Below are 18186 nucleotides of genomic sequence, written 5' to 3'. Positions count from 1 at the left end.
ATTTGATGATTTCCATTTTCAATTTTTAAAATAAACTTATCTAAAGTTAAAGGTACGACAAATACCCTTTTAGTTAACACCATCAGTTTTGTTTTTCTAATGTTAACTGTGATCCTATTGTAAGAAATCAAACATATATCTCAGTCCTGGGCGGGCCCAGTACAAACACATTCCTCCATATATCTCAGTCCTGGGCCCAGTACAAACATTCCTCCGTTTGTCTCAACTTCCTGGGCCCAGTACAAACATTCCTCCATTTGTCTCAACTTTAGAAAACACCACCTGGAGAGTCCCTGATAAGGTCACAACCGTTTGTGGAGTGGTTTTACTTAAAGCGCGGGAACCAATAAAAAACTGCTAAATGTATAACTTAAAATGTTAACCAATTGTAATGCTGTAACCAAAAGAATTCCCTTGTTTCTCTGTAACCTTACATATCCTGTTTACATCGGGCTATAAAAGCGAGCACACGCATCGTTCGAGGCCCTCTTGTATGCTGTGGAGCAGAGGGACCAAGTTCGAACTTGCAGTAAAGATCCTTGCCGCTTGGCTTTGACTCTGGACTCTGGTGGTCTTCTTCGGGGAATAAACGGTCTGGGCATAACACTATGGCTTAGGTGGGGAATGTCAAGTTTCTCCATAAGGAAGTGACTATGGCTCCCCACACTGGAGCAGTTCAAAGTATTTTCATTGCTCATCCATGATAAGTAATTTGCAATTTATTGCTAATATTTCTCTTTAACCCATGAATCTATACTTGTATATTTTTAAATTTCTGAGAATATGGAACATTTTTACTATACTTTCTTATTGCTTTCTACATAAACTGCATTGAAGTCAGGAAGGCAAAGTTCTATTTCTGTTGTTGATTCTTTGACATTTGTTTAGACTTCGACTGTCAATTAGTAATGCATAAGTAATTTTTAGAAATCCATATGACTATACAGTTCTGACATTTGCATATAAAACTCCATGTGTGTGTATGGGTCTGCATGTGTATTTATACACATATACATATACAATTGTGTGTGTGTGTATATATGTTTATGGCAACCAAATTTTAAAAATAAATATAAATCAAGCTTGTCAACCATCTTTTCCGATTGTCTGTATCTTTACACGTTTTATTTTCATAACCCATTGGTTTCTGACTGAGGTCACTTAAAATCTTCTAACATGGTTATAAATTCATCAAACTTAACTTTTAATTCTTCAGTTTTGCTTTATGTACTAAGCCTATGATGTTGAATACATAAAAATTCTTAATTCATAAAGTTTCCTGATTGAGGAATTATCCCTCTCTGTTACTGTTTATCACTTTTTCAAAAATTCTATTTTACATAATATTAATATTGCTGTATCAACTTTCTTTTGGTAACTATTTGCTTCATATATCTTTTTCCTGCCCCTTATTTTCAGCCTCTGGTGTGGTTTTGTTTCAGGTTTCTCTAACTGAAAAATATCCAATCTGATAATGTGTGTCTTAAATTAGTAAGTTTAACCCATTTAAATTCATGAATACTGATGTATTTGAACTTATATCTACATCCTTAATTTGGGGTTTCTATTTACCATACTTTTTTTCATTCCTTTTTCCTAATGTCTGTTTAATTAAGATTATGCTCTACATTCCTCCTTTTCTACTCCGTTTGCAATGCATACATTGTACTGTAATCTAATTTTTTTCCAACAAAGTCTGAAGTTACTCAGTAATTTTAACCTATCCCCAAATATGACAAGAGCCTTAGCAGACTTTCAATATCTATTGATTACTCTCTCCAATTTATTACTGTTCACTAGTTTTCATTTTAGCATTTTTCAAAATACAAAAGGTTTTTTCCCACAATTAATAGCTAAGTGTATAGATTATTGTGATTCATCCATTTCTATACTTATCATTGGTTTTTGGTTTTTTTTACCCTGCCCCTCTGTATTTACTTTTCTTTTTGCTAAAATACACATTATAGTGATGAAAGTAGTAATTACAAAGATCAAACAACAAAAATTGTTGTGGGAAGTCAGGGACCCTGAACGGAGGGACCGGCTGAAGCCACGGCAGAAGAACATAAATTGTGAAGGTTTCATGGACATTTATTAGTTCCCCAAATTAATACTTTTATAATTTCTTACGCCTGTCTTTACTGCAGTCTCTGAACATAAACTGTGAAGATTTCATGGACACTTATCACTTCCCCAATCCATACCCTTGTGATTTCCTATGCCTGTCTTTACTTTAATCTCCTAATCCCGTCATCTTCTTCGTAAGCTGAGGAGGATATAAGTCGCCTCAGGACCCTGTGATGATTGCGTCAACTGCTCAAATTGTTTGTAGAGCATGTGTGTTTGAACAATATGAAATCTGGGCATCTTGAAAAAAGAACAGGATAACAGCAATGTTCAGGGAACACCAGAGATAAGATTTCTGGCCGCCAGTGAGCTAGATGGAACAGAGCCATATTTCTCCTCTTTCTAAAGCAAATAGGAGAAATATCACTGAATTCTTTTCTTAGCAAGGAACATCCCTGAGAAAGAGAATGCACCCTGAGGGTAGGTTTATAGACGGCCCCTTTAAGGCATGCTGTCTTTTATGGTCTAAGCTGAAGGGATGAAATAAGCCCCTGGTCTTCTGTAGGGCTCCCAGGCTTATTAGGAGGAGGAAATTCCCGCCTAATAAATTGTGGTCAGACAGTTGTCTGCTCTCAAACCCTGTTTCCTAATAAGATGTTATCAATGACAATGCGTGCCCGAAACTTCATTAGCAAATTTNCTTGAAAAAAGAACAGGATAACAGCAATGTTCAGGGAACACCAGAGATAAGATTTCTGGCCGCCAGTGAGCTAGATGGAACAGAGCCATATTTCTCCTCTTTCTAAAGCAAATAGGAGAAATATCACTGAATTCTTTTCTTAGCAAGGAACATCCCTGAGAAAGAGAATGCACCCTGAGGGTAGGTTTATAGACGGCCCCTTTAAGGCATGCTGTCTTTTATGGTCTAAGCTGAAGGGATGAAATAAGCCCCTGGTCTTCTGTAGGGCTCCCAGGCTTATTAGGAGGAGGAAATTCCCGCCTAATAAATTGTGGTCAGACAGTTGTCTGCTCTCAAACCCTGTTTCCTAATAAGATGTTATCAATGACAATGCGTGCCCGAAACTTCATTAGCAAATTTAATTTCGCCCCATCCTGTGGTCCTGTGATCTTGCCCTGCCTCCACTTGCTTTGTGATATTTTATTACCTTGTGAAGCATGTGATCTCTGTGACCCACACCCTATTCGTGCACTCCCTCCCCTTTTGAAAATCACTAATAAAAACTTGCTGGTTTAAGGCTCCGGGAACATCAGGGATCCTGCCGACACGTGATGTCTACCCCCCACCCAACACCCAGCTTTAAATTTCTCTCTCTTGTGCTCTTTCCCTTTATTTCTCAAACCAGCCAAGACATTTAGGAAATAGAAAAGAACCCACGTAACCAGCAGGTTCTCCTGATAAAAAATACCTTAAAAGACAACAATAAAATGTTTAAAATTGTCTCTGTAAAATTATTATTAAGTCTAAAACTCCTATTCATAGGGGAATAAACTGAAAGAGGAAAAAACAATTTGTTTAGAGTTAAGATTAGGTCAGAATTAGTACCAACACTTTAGTTGAGGTTAGGAATTCAGAAAATACCACAACCTTCTGACTCCACTCTCCATACCATTCTTGGAACCAAAACTCCCTTTGGGGTCATAAGCAGGTCCCACATACAAAGGAGTGTCATGAAAAAAAGCAGAATACAGAAAAATAGGCAATGAATTCAGAAGAGCTGAGTTCCAGCTTTAGCCATGTTACTAACTGCTGCAGCAACTTTGGGTAAGTCACTAAACCTTTTGGGACCTCATTCCTCATGGCTGAAGTCAAAATGATCTACCTTGCGAGGTTTTTATTAAGAGGAGTAAATGAAGCAATGAACACAGATGCACCTTATATAAGAAGATTAGATACATACATACACATGAGCATAATTTTTTAACTATATGCAGGATATACAGTAGCATTATCAGTTTAGATGAGTAATTTGTGCTAAAATTGGACTGGACCCAACACAAATATGAAACAAGGTGAAGGCTAATTTCCTATCCACTTCCTACTTCCCATCTTCTGTGGCAGCCTTGATTTTCCCTCCACTCAAATGCTAGAAGTGCCTGGCGGCCTTCATTGCCTCTTTCATGGCATGCAGGCTTACAAATCAGGGCGCACGGTCCTTTCTTATCTCTTTAATGAGGTAAGCTGGGCTGAGCACCTGTCTGCTACTGTGACCTGGACGTCATATTACTGGCACCACAGCTCCTCTTGCACATTAATTTTAAATGACATCCTTTCACTTGGACATATTTCCCAGATTTTGACCTGTCTTTATTCATCTCATTTTAGTTCCCTAATAAATCTACATCCTTACTAATCATTATTTTTCCTAACTTGGAAAATAGTCAGCTATTCCAAGTAGAGAGAATGCTCATTTAAGATCCCCTGAGATCCAGCATGGATGGCCTTTCTGTGCAAGGCTAACCTATTACTGTATTATCACAGTCACAAAATAATAGCACATCCAGAGGCAAACAGAAAGAAAAAGAAGAGAAGGGGAGGGCAGTCCTGTTCAGTTATCTCCTGCTACATGACTTATAGAATACAACAAAACAATGGTTACCTATTAGCCTAAGGATGCTATACTATTTGTTTTCATATTAATAACTCATTTAGCTTACATGGCAGGAGAGAGTTTTGTGACAATAATAATTCCTCCTGTTCCAATGAATATGTCTGGAAGGGACACTGCTAAGGAAGTAAAATGAAATACACCCTGTGTTAGTTTAACGCATCTGTTTCTTATACAAAAACAGAGATGGTTTTTAAAACATGAGTGAAGGACAAGCGGTATGGCAAGTTTTTAGGAAATGGAATCAAGCTTGTAGGGATTTCATAATTTGAAAAAAAACAACAACAACAAAAAAAGATGCACACAACATATTAGGATAACATCTAACAGATGCAAGGAGTTAGGAAAAGGCTCCATGCATCCTAACGTATACTTCAAGAATAGCAGCAATTAAGACATCCCACAGCAATTAAGACATCTCACAGCAACATGCAAAGCCAGGGAGGGTGAGGAAAGTGCCTGGGGACAAGACACAGTTTACAGTCCAAGCCAATAAATCGTCAGGCCCCTAAGGTACCCAAGAAATTCATTTCTCTCTAACAGCATGAAAATATAATTTACTTCTCCTAACAGAACTAAGAATGACCTGACCACAGGTTTCTGAGTTGCACCTTCAGCCATCCTGGATTAAAGGTGAATTTGAGCCACAGACTATTCTCCATTCATAAGAAGTAACCCAGAGAAAGGCGGGTCAGTATTGAGAGAAAGGATAAGGACAGACAACTGAAAACTAAGGCTTTTCCATTTCTGTAGTTACGCACACAAGAAATCAGTCAAAAAGTATGGAGGCACACCTATACACAAGACGTCATTAAGTATGGATGATTCACTAAGGCAAAATAAGGCAAGCAAGGATGACTATACTGGTCTCATTGAGCTAAATGTTAGTGACCTCAACATAAAATGTCTATGACATCCTTTAGCAATGAGAAACATCTCGAGACTCACCTCATGATTGGAGAAGAGCCGCACGGCCTCCAGTTGATGGAAAATAGGGTAGTGCTGGGAGTCGATCTGGTCACGCCTGTAGACATCACCCACCACCAGGAAGGCATCTAGCCCCGCGTGCAGCAAGTCCCACTGGTGTGCAGACGTGTGCGCTCTCAGCATGTGAGTCCGATTCAGGTAATAGTTGTCCCCCTTCTTCCTGCTGGGGTGGTCAGCTGGGATGAGCAGGCTGTCAAAGTTCTGCCAGGTCGTGACCACTGGAGAAAGGTTGTCGTGGACCGAGAACAACGGGGTCCCGAAGCGGCCCACATACTGCTTGTAGAAGTGCTCCTTCACCCTCTCCTTGATCAGCCACAGAGGGTGATGCTGCTGATTGTGCAGGTTCCTGCCAACTTTCGTGAGGACCTTCCGGGTGAGGTTGCTGTAGTCGTCCTGAGGGTAGGATTTGCCCAGCAGCTCCACCACACTGCCTGGAGCTCTCTGGACAGCACACTCTGCTGCAGCAGGTCTTGATCCCCAGGCCTGGTGCTGATGGCCCCTGCAGATGTGACTGGCCTTACTCACCAGGTAGACATATGCATGGGCACCTCTCCTGAGAGCTGAGCCCACCATTGTAGAAACTTCTCACAGGTTCTGGAAAGAGCACACAGGCAAAGCACAAGTCAGGTGTCACTCTGTGGAAAGCAAGTCTGTTCTCTGTGTCTCCCACCAGCTCCCTCGTGTCATATTGGCATGTCTCCCCCACTATGACCTCCACACAGCTGAAAGAGCCAATTAAAGAAATCTGACAGATGCGTGATACTTAATGCACTAAATCAGAAGATTCTTGGAAGTCACTGTTAGTTTCCTAATCTCTAGTTGTCCTTCCTTTGTCATTCAGGTCCTTGGCTTTGTAGAAAACCTCGTTTATTATGTTATCATGTCCTGAACCTGTGATGTGGAAAAAAACTTTAAATGTGACAACCTGTACATTATAGAACCAAAACCTTTACAGGGATCCCCTAAAATACAGTACTTAATTGGACCCTACTATGGGTCCTACTAATAAAGGAAGTAAATGATTAGATAGAGGCCTCTGAAGGAGAGTGGACGAGAAGAGATTAGAAGAGCCATCCTTCACATTTCTACTAATCATTAGAAGTTCTCTTTATCTCTGACATAGCATAACTTCTGGATTACTTCACTAGATTACAAAGGGATATTACTAATTTTTTTAAAAAGTTTAAAATAAAATACACCACTTTAGATGGTGGTTAACTTTAATATTTTTAGAATAAAATAGAAAATCTAAGGAAATGTTATACAAAATGATAGCCTATATCAATGGACAGCTGTAAACGCAAGTCTTCTCCCATCTGGTCACTTAAACTTCATACCTTTGTGGCGCCTTCTCAATTACACCTTTGGCAAAACAGCAAATTTCTACTACACACCCACAATTAACCAGAAACAGGACTACACTTGCTAAGGGAGAGTGACAGAGCAGCCAGAAGACAGAGCACTGACCTAGATTTTTAAGTAAATAAAATGCCTAGAATTTAATAAAATCACCAAACTTTACAGCTGAAAGTCACCTCAGCCGTCATCTAGTATAGGCGGTTCAAGTCACGGATGAGCTAAGAAAGACCTAAGTGTAACAGCGAAACTCCAAGCTAGTGGAAGAGTTCAATAAGACAACCGCAAAGGGCTGTGGACCACTCACACGGTGTCTTCTTCCCACTCCCACAGAAGCCAGCTATGAACTCACTCGGGGATCCCAATAAGGAGAGTCTTGAGATGTCACTTCCCAATGTTCACAAAAATTTACGTTCACAAACTTCAATTACAAAAATCCATCTTCTAAAATGTGGAATTCTTCCCTACTGGGCTACATTAAAGCATACAACTATGTGGCTGTTTTACTGCAAGGGCCGTGCAATCATACCAAGAAAATATGTAACTTCATGATATGAAGCTGCATTAGGACAGAATTATATTGTTCCAAGTCACTATCAAAGGCACAGTCTGTCCCTGGACAACACAATCCACCTGACTCCAGATTAGAACTGAGGATATCTAGCTTCAAGTTGAAGGGCTGTGCTTGTGTGTGATTGCTTCTTAGAAGCCGTGCACAGCACCTTTGTCTGAGACTGTCATCACTTGAGACATTTTCAAAGACACCCAGGAACTCTCTGGTTTTATTCACTTATAGCATTATTTTGTCAGAGTTGTTGCAAAAGGGCTTTTGGCTGAGCTTCAACTGAAATGTCTTCCCATCTAGTGTTCAGCGACTTGTCACTGCAGTGGATATGAATTTTAAATATGCATATGCAGCCTTACACATCTTAGCACAAAATCAAACTGTTAGGTTATTAGCTACCTAACTCAGCACGCTTGCCAAAACATAAGAAAACCTTTCTCCCTCCCAAAGGCATGTGCTGTTAGACAAAGTTCAGAATTGTTCTGGGAAAGGCGCTTCTGATGCAGTTCTTTGTGGGCTGCTGTCGATGCCTTTCCTTCCCAGTTTCCTGCTCTTCACACATCCAAACCCACACTTAGGTTCCATTCCCAGGGATGCGCCCCAGCCTCGTGTCCCTTCCTTGCTCTCCTCACGCAGTCCCCAGCTTCCCGATGAAAGTTTCAGGTTCTTGCCCTCGTTTTCAGGCCTTCTATCTATCTGCTCAGCCCTGCTTACATTCTTCACTGTCATTCACCCCACCCAGAAAAGTATTTGTCCTTTCTATTACCATCTCTAACAGAGAGAGAGGGACGACTAGGAGAGCCTTCCCACTTCTATCTGAGAAGTGACTTCCTTTCCTCCCACCTCTATCAAATTTCTCTATAAGAAATGTATCACCTGGAAATACATAAGAGACCCAGGAGGATAAGACCAACGACGTTCATGCTTCTATTAACACATTGTTCTTCCATTTGATCCTCCAACAGTTCCGTGATGTAGGTATTGTACGTACCACTTTACCAACAAAGAATATAAAGCTCAAAAAGATCACGTAACTAGTATAAATTCATATGCCTAGGTAGCCATGAGACACAGTTCAGAATTCTTGGCAATTCAAATATAGCTGACCCTCAAACAACATGGATTGAACTGTGAGGATCCACTTACACGCAGATTCTTTTCAATAACAGTTACACTGAGTGTGACTGCCCCTCCTGCCTCCCCTGCCACCTCCTCTACCTCCTCTTCTACCTCTGCCACCCCTGAGAAGGCAAGACCAATCCTTCCTCTCCCTCCTCAGTCTACTCAACGTGAAGATAAGAATGAAGATCTTTAGGATGATCTACTTCCACTTAATAAATAGTAAATATATTTTCTCTCCTCATGATTTTCTTAATAACATTTTCTTTTCTCTAGTTTATTGTAAAAATACAGTATATAATACCTGTAACATATAAAATATGTGTTAATCAACTGTTTATGCTATCAATAAAGCCTCCAGTTAACTATTAGTAGTTAAGTTTGGGGGAAGTCAAAAGGTATACGGGAATTTTCAACTGACTGAGGGAGGGTAATCAGTGCCCCCAAAGCCCCCATGTTGTCCAGGGGTCAAGTGCATTTCTCAGTAGGGTATGGTGGCTCATGCCTATGATCCTAACACTCTGGAAAGCCAAGGCAAAAGAATCACTTAGGCCCAGGAGTTTGAAAGCAGCCTGGGCAACATGGAAAGACTCTGTCTCTAGAAAAAAAAAAAAAATTCTTTAATAAATTAGCCGGGTATGGTGGCACACACTTGCAGTCCCAGCCACTGGGGAGCTAAGGCAGGAGGACTGCATGAAACCAGGAGTTCAGGCTTCAGTGAACCAGGATTGCACCACTGCACTCCAACTTGGGTGACAGAATGAGACCCTGCCTGACCAAAAAAAAAGTATTATTTCTCAACCAAAAGTCCAAGATTGTTAAGTTCAAATGTTATCTCTGCAATGACCTCCCTTAACTTCTATTTTATATAATTCAGATTATATATCAATGTGTTTTTAAATACATAAATGCATGAATAAGTAAATCCAATAAAACACATTAGTTTAGATGATAAAAATGAAATAAGTATTTAACTACAGACCTAAGGGTCAAATCTGCCCACAGTCATCTGTTTGGGTTTTTTGTTTTGTTTTGTTTTTTGTCTTTGGCTTTTTTTTGTTTTTGAGACAGGGTCTCACTCTGTCACCCAGACTGGAGTGCAGTGGGATGATCACGGCTTACTGGAGCATCAACCTTCCAGACTCACGTGATCCTCCTGTCTCAGGCTCCAGTGGCTCCCTGCCCCAGAGATAGCTAAGATTACAGGTCCAAGCCACTACACCCGGCTAACTTTTGTATTTTTTGTAGAGATGAGGTTTCGCCATTTTGCCCAGGCTGGTCTCAAACTCCCGGCTCAAGTGAGCTGCCCACCTCAGTCTCCCAAAGTGCTGGGATTACAAGCATAAGTCATTGTGCCTTGCCAATAGTCTGTTTTTGCAAATAAAGCTTGTTGGAACACAGCAACAGCCATTTGTTGATTTAACATCTGCAGCGGCTTTCTTGCTATCAAGGTAAGATTGAATAGCTGCTAGAGAGACTGTGTGGCCCACAAAGCCTGAATACTCACTAGCTGGTCTGTTATAGAAAGAGTGCTGAGCCCTGTTTTAGCTTAACCTACTGAAAATTTTTTCCACATTATTAATAAAATCTTCCTAGTCACAAATATATGTAGATTATAAAGTCACAAAAAAGGAGCAAGAATACAAATGTGGACATGAAGTATGTTAGGACTGGTACAAAAGAAACAATCAGACCCAACTATAAGAAGAGAAAATACAGTATAATGGGCAACAGGCCAGACTTCGCAGAGATACCAATGTTGGTTTGATCCTAAGCTGACTTCTTAGCTGCCGTGTATCATCCTTAGAAACATTATTTAACCTTTCTGGCCCTCAAGGTCCTCGTCTGTAAAACAGAGAAAAATAATACCTATCTCATAATGAAAAGATTACACTAGATCGTGTTCATCAGCTAATTAACTCATTGCTCAGTGTTTAACAGGTAAGATGAGCTGAATTCAGAGTTAAAAGTGACCCAGAGATTTCAAGAGATCGGGTAACGGATGAACTAATAAAGTCATTCACTGATATGGAGAACTCAGAATGGGTTTTCGTTGTTTGTTCAGATCATCTTTTGTAGAGGGAAACAGATTTGGACAAACGGAAGTTCAGTATGAATGAGATAGCCACATTACAATTTCTGTAAGGCAATTCGAGTTATATTATAGTTTGGAAAGGAGGTAAGACATTAGTCCTGGAAATGTAGACCTTGGAGATAATTTGCATAGACAGAAGAGTTAATATCACAAGCATATATAAGAATCCATGGGAGGCTAACAGCAAGATAGAAGTTGGCAAAAGATAGAAGAATACTTGGAACTTATCACATTTAAGGGAAGGGGATGTAAGGAGTAAGACAGAGGGGACATAAAGGGTGCCACAGCACAGAAATCAGGGGAAAAGACATCTAGAAGGAAACAGGGGCCTTTTCTGAACCCAAATACCACTCAATGTGCAAGTTTAGCATGCTGTATTATTACTACCTGCTGTTGTCTGTATTCCTACTAGACTGTGTGGTTCTTGAGAGAAGAACACACAATCACACATATATAAACATACTCTTTCTCCCCACTCTCTCTCTCATATTTATCACTGTATGCCCGGAATCTAGTACTACATTTGATGCTGGGTGGAAGATGCCAGAAGAACAGAAATAGGAAGAAAAAGAAAAGAACGGAAGGAAATTGGTCAGCAAGGTCGAACAAAACAAAGAAGCCTGCCTCTTTGGTAGGGGCAGTAAATAACTGTTTAAAAACTCAATAGAGTGAAGAGACAACTCACAGAATGGGAAAAAGTATTTACAAGCCATATATCCAGGAAAAAAGTTAATGTCCAAAATATATAAGGAACTCACGCAACTCAACAGCAAGAAAGCAAATAACTTAAAAATGGGCAAACGGGCCGGGCAACGTGGCTACCGCCTGTAATCTCAGCACTTTGGAAGGCCAAGGTGGGCGGATCACGAGGGCAGGAGATTGAGACCATCCTGGCTAACACGGTGAAACCCCGTCTCTACTAAAAAATAAGAAAAATTTGCCAGGCGTGGTGGCGGGCGCCTGTAGTCCCAGCTACTCGGGAGGCTGAGGCAGGAGAATGGCGTGAACCCGGGAGGCGGAGCCTGCAGTGAGCCGAGATCGTACCACTGCACTCCAGCCCAGGCGACAGAGAGAGACTCCGTCTCAACAAAAAAAGAAAAAAGAAAAGAAAAGGGGCAAAGGATCTGAATAAACATTTCTCAAAAGAAGACATATAAATGACCAACAGGTATGCGAAAAAAATTCCTCAAAATCACTAGTCATCAGAGAAATGAAAATCAAAAGCACAATCAGATACCACTTCACACCTGTTTAGAATGACTGTTACCAAAAAGAGAAATGGTAAGTGTAGGTGGGGATGTGGAGAAAAAGGAACCACTGTACACTGTTGGTGGGAATTTAGGAGTATAACCACATACGAGAAATAGTATGGAGGTTCAAAAAATTAAAAAATAGAACTGTTACTATATGATCCAGCAATACCACTTCTGCGTATATAACATAGGAAATGAAATCTGTATGTCACCTTGTTCACTGCACCCCCTTGTTCACTGCAGCATTATTCACAATGGCCAAGATACGGGATCAACCTAACTGTCCATCAACAGATGAGTGCATAAAGAAAATGTGATGTATGTATATAATAGAATATCATTCAGCCTTTAGATAGAAGTAAATCCCATGATTTGTGACAACAAGGATAAACTAGGAGAACTCTCGCTCTCTCTCTCTGAATCTTACTTTCCCTATATTTCTCAACGTGAAAATAACATATACCTTGCAATGGCAGTAAGAGTATTAAATAACAATGAAGGTAAAAAACATAACACAGTATCTTGAAGGAATATAACAGGTCCTCAATAAATGGCAGCTATTATCAGTATTATTATTATTTCTATCATTACTATTGGGATACAGCTGCCTGGAATGTCCAAACAGTGAGCATGGTGGTCAAGTCCACTTCTCTACAAAACTGCTCTAAGAAGTAACATTTCAAAAAGGTATCTGAAGCATCTGTTACATGGTCATGGATCACATTTGAATTCTTTCGCTTGTTTTTCATTTTGGACACATGCAGAATGCTGTAAGCTTTCTTTATCACTATAAAGCAGCACAGTGACAACAACTAGTAAAATACTGAATAAATGTTTGTTGTTAGAATGAATAAGTTTTATAATGGTTTCAAGAGTCCTTTCAACCTCCCCCATTCTTCTCTGTGTAAAGAAAACATTAAGCAGCACGCAAACTGTACTGTACTGATCATTTCCCTAAAGCATGATTAGCTTAAGGGAAATAGCCAATGGTGAGCAAGCATAACCCATATATGGTCACCACTATACAAAAGTGTTCAAGCACAATCCATAACCACCAGATGCAATACTCACACAATCTCTTTTTTTTTTTTTTTGAGATGGAGTCTCGCTCTGTCGCCCAGGCTGGAGTGCAGTGGCCGGATCTCGGCTCACTGCAAGCTCCGCCTCCCGGGTTTACGCCATTCTCCTGCTTCAGCCTCCGGAGTAGCTGGGACTACAGGCGTCCGCCACCTCGCCCGGCTAGTTTTTTGTATTTTTTGTAGAGACGGGGTTTCAGGGTGTTAGCCAGGATGGTCTCAATCTCCTGACCTCGTGATCCGCCCGTCTCGGCCTCCCAAAGTGCACACAATTTCTATCAAGAAAAAATGAAGCTTGGCTTAGTCAACACAGTTACACATTTTATTCTACTAAATAACGGTGGGAAAATGGCCAACTTCCATTCACTTTTACTGATACAAAGGCAAGTCAAGAGAATGCTTTGGTTCCTGCTGACTAGTATGAACAAAAAGAGAAGGGCTATAAGCAGGCAGTTTCCTATATTCCTCATGAGGGTGTTACTGGCGCAACATTTCTAGGAAGCAATTCAGCACTATCAAGAGACTTAAAACTGTTCATACCCTTTGACAGGGTAATTACCCTTCTAGGAATTTATCATGAGGAAATAATGTAAATGAAGACAGAAGTTAAACACAAAGAAGTTTCATTACAGTATTATTTATAAAATATATAAAATATATATACACCACATAAATGTCCCACAACAAGGGAATGATTAAGCAAATTATGGGAGAACCATACAATAAAATATTATGCAGTCATTAAAATATAATGGTTGCAAAGAGTTTTGATGATATAACTATATAAAGTGATAAATAGGATATAAAATTATATGTATGATATGATCTTAACTGTATAAATATATATCTACCTATGAACACATGCATATGATATTTAGAAACCAAGAGAAGAACTAGCCAAAAGATTTCATAGCAATTATCCCTGATACTTATTTTCTATTTTATGTATTAATATTTCCAAATATTCTAAATAGACATTCATTATATTTTAAATTAAACTTTAAAACCATTGTCCTATCTGACCAAGTGCTCTTAGTTGGTTCAGGTAATATAAGCATTCTCTAGCCCGATCTTGTCTGTTTTGCTAAAAATGTCTTGAATATTGGCATCGATTTTTCTAAATTCAGAACATTCTCCTTCTACTAACATAACATGATAAATTTTAAACTGTACAAGCTCAGCTCCTGATCCCAGTTACCCTATCCAGACCTTCTTTCTGAGAGGGAGGATAAAAATTTTTTAAAGTTCACATGCAAATGAAATCAATTATCAGGGACAAGGTCACACATTGTCTAGATATCTACCTTGGAGAATACTTGGGGGTTAGTCTTAGAGGGACTTTGTGTAATATGCAAATAATAAAATCACCAGGAAGCCAGCTTGGATGTGTAGAAGAACAGAATATGCTGGGTCTACAAATTCTGGAACTAACTGGGCACTGGGGAAACCTATCCCCCACTAGCTTTGTTGAAATCATTATAAATAAGCTGGATGTTTACAATGGAAACACATTTTTCATGCCAAATGACCCAGGCAGTACTTACCTGCAGACATGTGTACCTCTCCCACTAGAAAATCAGACTTTGAGGGCAGGAGCCATCCATTTGATTGTTTCTATAAGATGGTCAGGCACAGGAAGTAAGCACCCAAAGAAAATGCTTCTTCCATGAATGAATGAATGAATGAATGAATGAAAATGAATGAATGGCTCTCAAACCACACTGTTACAATTGTTTCTAGTGAGCTTAAGAAAAGCGAGTTGCATAGTACCATTCAACCAATATAAGGCCAAATGAACAGTGTATTTTGAAATCATTAATTTGAAGTAACATGCCTAGTGAAATGCCTAGGAGAAAATGTTAATATACAGTTGTAATGAGATCATCTCACACCCTTTTCTTGAGTTTCATCCATTTAGACTCAAATATTAATTTTCAGAGAATTTGGTGTACCTAATTCTAGAAATGATTGCAGACCCTGATACAATGACACCGCTTCTAGACTGGGCACTTTAACAGCCTTGAAGAAGTGAATAACCTCTTTTCTGTGATGGTTCATCAGGGCATGTTTTTCTGATTGATTCTGGAGCTAGTAAGTGACAAAAGAAGAGCCCTCAAGGGAGGAAGATGCAGCTCCCGCACACGAGAGGGTCTACAGCTCAGAACCCCAGCAGCCCCTTACCATTCACAAATGCGCTTGGCTTCCATGGATAAATATAAGTATTTTTAGGTCAAATGACTATTTACTTATCTATCATTGGTCTCAACAATGTATTTAAGGCATGGTTTATAACCATCAGCAAGAGCTTGGCACTGGATTTCACTGCCCGGGGCACATGGCTTCCATGGGTTGGCAAAGGCCCAAGACAATATTAATGAGTATGCCATTTGTCAACACAATTATGCAAGCACTTGGCAACTGCACAAAGAGGGCAAGCCTTGTGAGAGACAGTGCCAGGGCATACGGATCAGAGAGCCCAAGAAATCCTTTGACACTCCAGTCTTTTTTGTAATAGCTACCTTTTGTGCAGGCAATGTCTTTTTAAAAAATTAAGTCTAACGGGGAAAAAAAGTAGTGAGGGAAGCAATTCTAAAACAATTATTATCTCAATATACAATGCCATCTTCCCCATTAAGAAGAGATATCTTGGCCGGGCGCAATGCCTCAAGCCTGTAATGCCAGCACTTTGGGAGGCCTAGGTGGGTGGATCACCTTGAGGTTAGGAGTTTGAGAACAGCCTGGCCAACAAGGCAAAACCCCGCCTGTACTAAAAATATAGCCGGGCACAGTCACACGCACCTGTAATTCCAGCTACTGGGGAGGCTGAGGCAGAAGAATAGCTTGAACCTGGGAGGCAGAGGTTGCAGTGAACCGAGATTGTGCCACTGCACTCCAACCTGGGTGACAGAGCAAGCCTCCATCTCAAAAAAAAACAAAAAAGAAAAAAATAAAGATATATTTTCATCACTGTAATTCAGTTGAGAAATGACTATCAATACTACTCTTTGCTAATAAATGCCATATGTTCAAGAATGAGAGATGTGAAGGTGTTCTGTCACACTGGAAACTTCTATACCCATGAGAAACATATCTTGTGACAAAAACAAATGGAAAAACACAACTTTTAAAAGTTTTTTTTTTTAGACACAAATCATAGTACTTAGTTCCTAAAGAAATCTGTTTTGCTATCCTAAGTCAAAAGGTTAAAATCTGTAATTAAATGAATACATAAGAGAATGACTACAGACCAAAGACACTACAAAATTAATCTGAAGATAAGCATCTAAAGATGTCACTGTATTTGGAATTGAAGTGATTCCCAATCCTTCTTTTGCTATTGTTTTTAACTTTTAAAAATACATTCAGTTAAAATTAAGTTCATGTTACCAATATCCACTTGTACAAATGCTTTCTGAAACATAGCAGGGAAAAAAATTCCTCTCAATAAATAGAAAAAGCACAATATATACTCTCGCTTTCTCTCTCTCTCACACACAAAAATATCTAAATCACCCTTCATGTTTTTTAGCATCTCAACAAAATCATTTATTTTCTTTTAAAAAATGGTATTAACCAAACTATAGTTCTACATATTCCATATTTCAGGAATGTTGGCATAATTCATTATCCATGATATTCATCATTTAAAAGAATTTTATAATAATCTTACTATGTACATATATATAACAGTTTTAAAATTAAAATATTCAGCTAATGAAAAGAATCAAGTATTCCCCACAAACAAGTTAGCAAGCAGAACAGTTACGGCAAGTAAAATTAAAGTTTTTTTTTAAATCAAGTCTCTAAACTGCATATTAAAAACTATTTTAAGCAATTGAAAACATTACTGTGCTACAGAAGAAATAGCCTCCAGGTTAAAAATTCTTCTCTCCTAAATATTCTAAATAAACTGATTATTTATAAGATTCTCTAAATGAAGTCACTGCATATAAACTCCTTGCTCTTGACTGTAGTGCAGCAATTACACAAAGGTTTTGTCAGTCTTCACACTCACAATTAGTAAGTAGAGTCTAACAGCCTGAAATACTTCTCTACCTACAAATGGTAAAGGAGCATCATCTTCTCTCTGAAGCTTTTTATTACTTCTTTCTTTTAATCCTCATAACACCACTATGAAAGACAAACATTAATCAGTGAAAATCATGCCAACTGACCAAAAGTACTTAAGTGGCGGCACCAGGATTCAAACCAAGTTCACCTGACTCCTACCTGGTTCCAGTCCACCCCTGCTATTTCCATTGCATGCCCTCTCCTAATGAATATTAGCCTACCTTGCATTTTTCAATAGATGTAGTCCTATAAGTTCTTGATAAAATTTATTTTTAAGTCAAAACACATCTTCCCACTAACATGATCTATAATTCCAGAAATGTTTTACCTCTATGCAAACCATAACTTATCCTATATGCTCTCTTCAGGAAGAACTAAGCCGTCTCTTCTCTCTTCCCAATTGTCTTCTGTACACACTTCATTTGTGGCACATAAAACACTCACTAAACTTACCAGTTAGGATGCTAGTCCATCTGTCAGGTCTTAAGCAACTTGAGGACAGGGACAGTATGTCCTCAAGTTGTTTCAGACAATGTTTTGGACAATATGTCTGTCTTTAAAAGGAATGTTTTTCCAAATCAAATGGAGTAAACCCATTATGAACATTTATGTTATAAATTTCCAAATCACTGTTTAGCTAAGAAAAGATACCATTTACTTAACTCACAGTGACATTGCCAAAGCTCCATTTTCTCTCCATAGTGGATCTAGTGACAAAGTAGTTGAAAAACTAAAGCACAGCACTGAAGTTCATTTAGTAAGTCCTTTGAAAAGATGGACATCAAACAACTTTTTATTTTATAATTCAGAGTAGGCTGTTCTATGCATGGTAAGTCATATCCTGAACGCAGTGGCAAGACTGCTAGAAGGGTAGAATTCAGGCCTGCATATCAGAGTTCCATTAACCCCAAACAGCCCCATCATACTGTGCTCTCTGCTAAAATTCCCGTTTAAAACAAAACAAAATATA

General features: G+C 39.2%; 2 protein-coding genes across 2 annotated transcripts in view; both read right to left on the bottom strand.

Moving 5' to 3' along the window:
- The window catches only part of LOC108537013 (phenylalanine--tRNA ligase, mitochondrial-like), a 65486-nt gene extending 52308 nt beyond the window's left edge, over window positions 1-13178 (bottom strand). The window contains exons 1-2 of the mRNA XM_017884137.1: window positions 13141-13178; window positions 5643-6275 (exon numbers count right to left, since the gene is read on the bottom strand). Coding sequence (XP_017739626.1) covers window positions 5643-6254 — 612 coding nt within the window. The 5' untranslated portion in view covers window positions 6255-6275; window positions 13141-13178. The remainder of the gene's footprint in view (window positions 1-5642; window positions 6276-13140) is intronic.
- The window catches only part of LOC108537025 (phenylalanine--tRNA ligase, mitochondrial-like), a 543711-nt gene that overhangs the window by 410635 nt on the left and 114890 nt on the right, over window positions 1-18186 (bottom strand). The window lies entirely within an intron of this gene.

Source organism: Rhinopithecus bieti, unplaced genomic scaffold (assembly GCF_001698545.2).
Source record: "Rhinopithecus bieti isolate Rb0 unplaced genomic scaffold, ASM169854v2 scaffold_14232, whole genome shotgun sequence".
NCBI lineage: Eukaryota > Metazoa > Chordata > Mammalia > Primates > Cercopithecidae > Rhinopithecus > Rhinopithecus bieti.
This window is presented reverse-complemented; position numbering and strand designations above follow the sequence as displayed.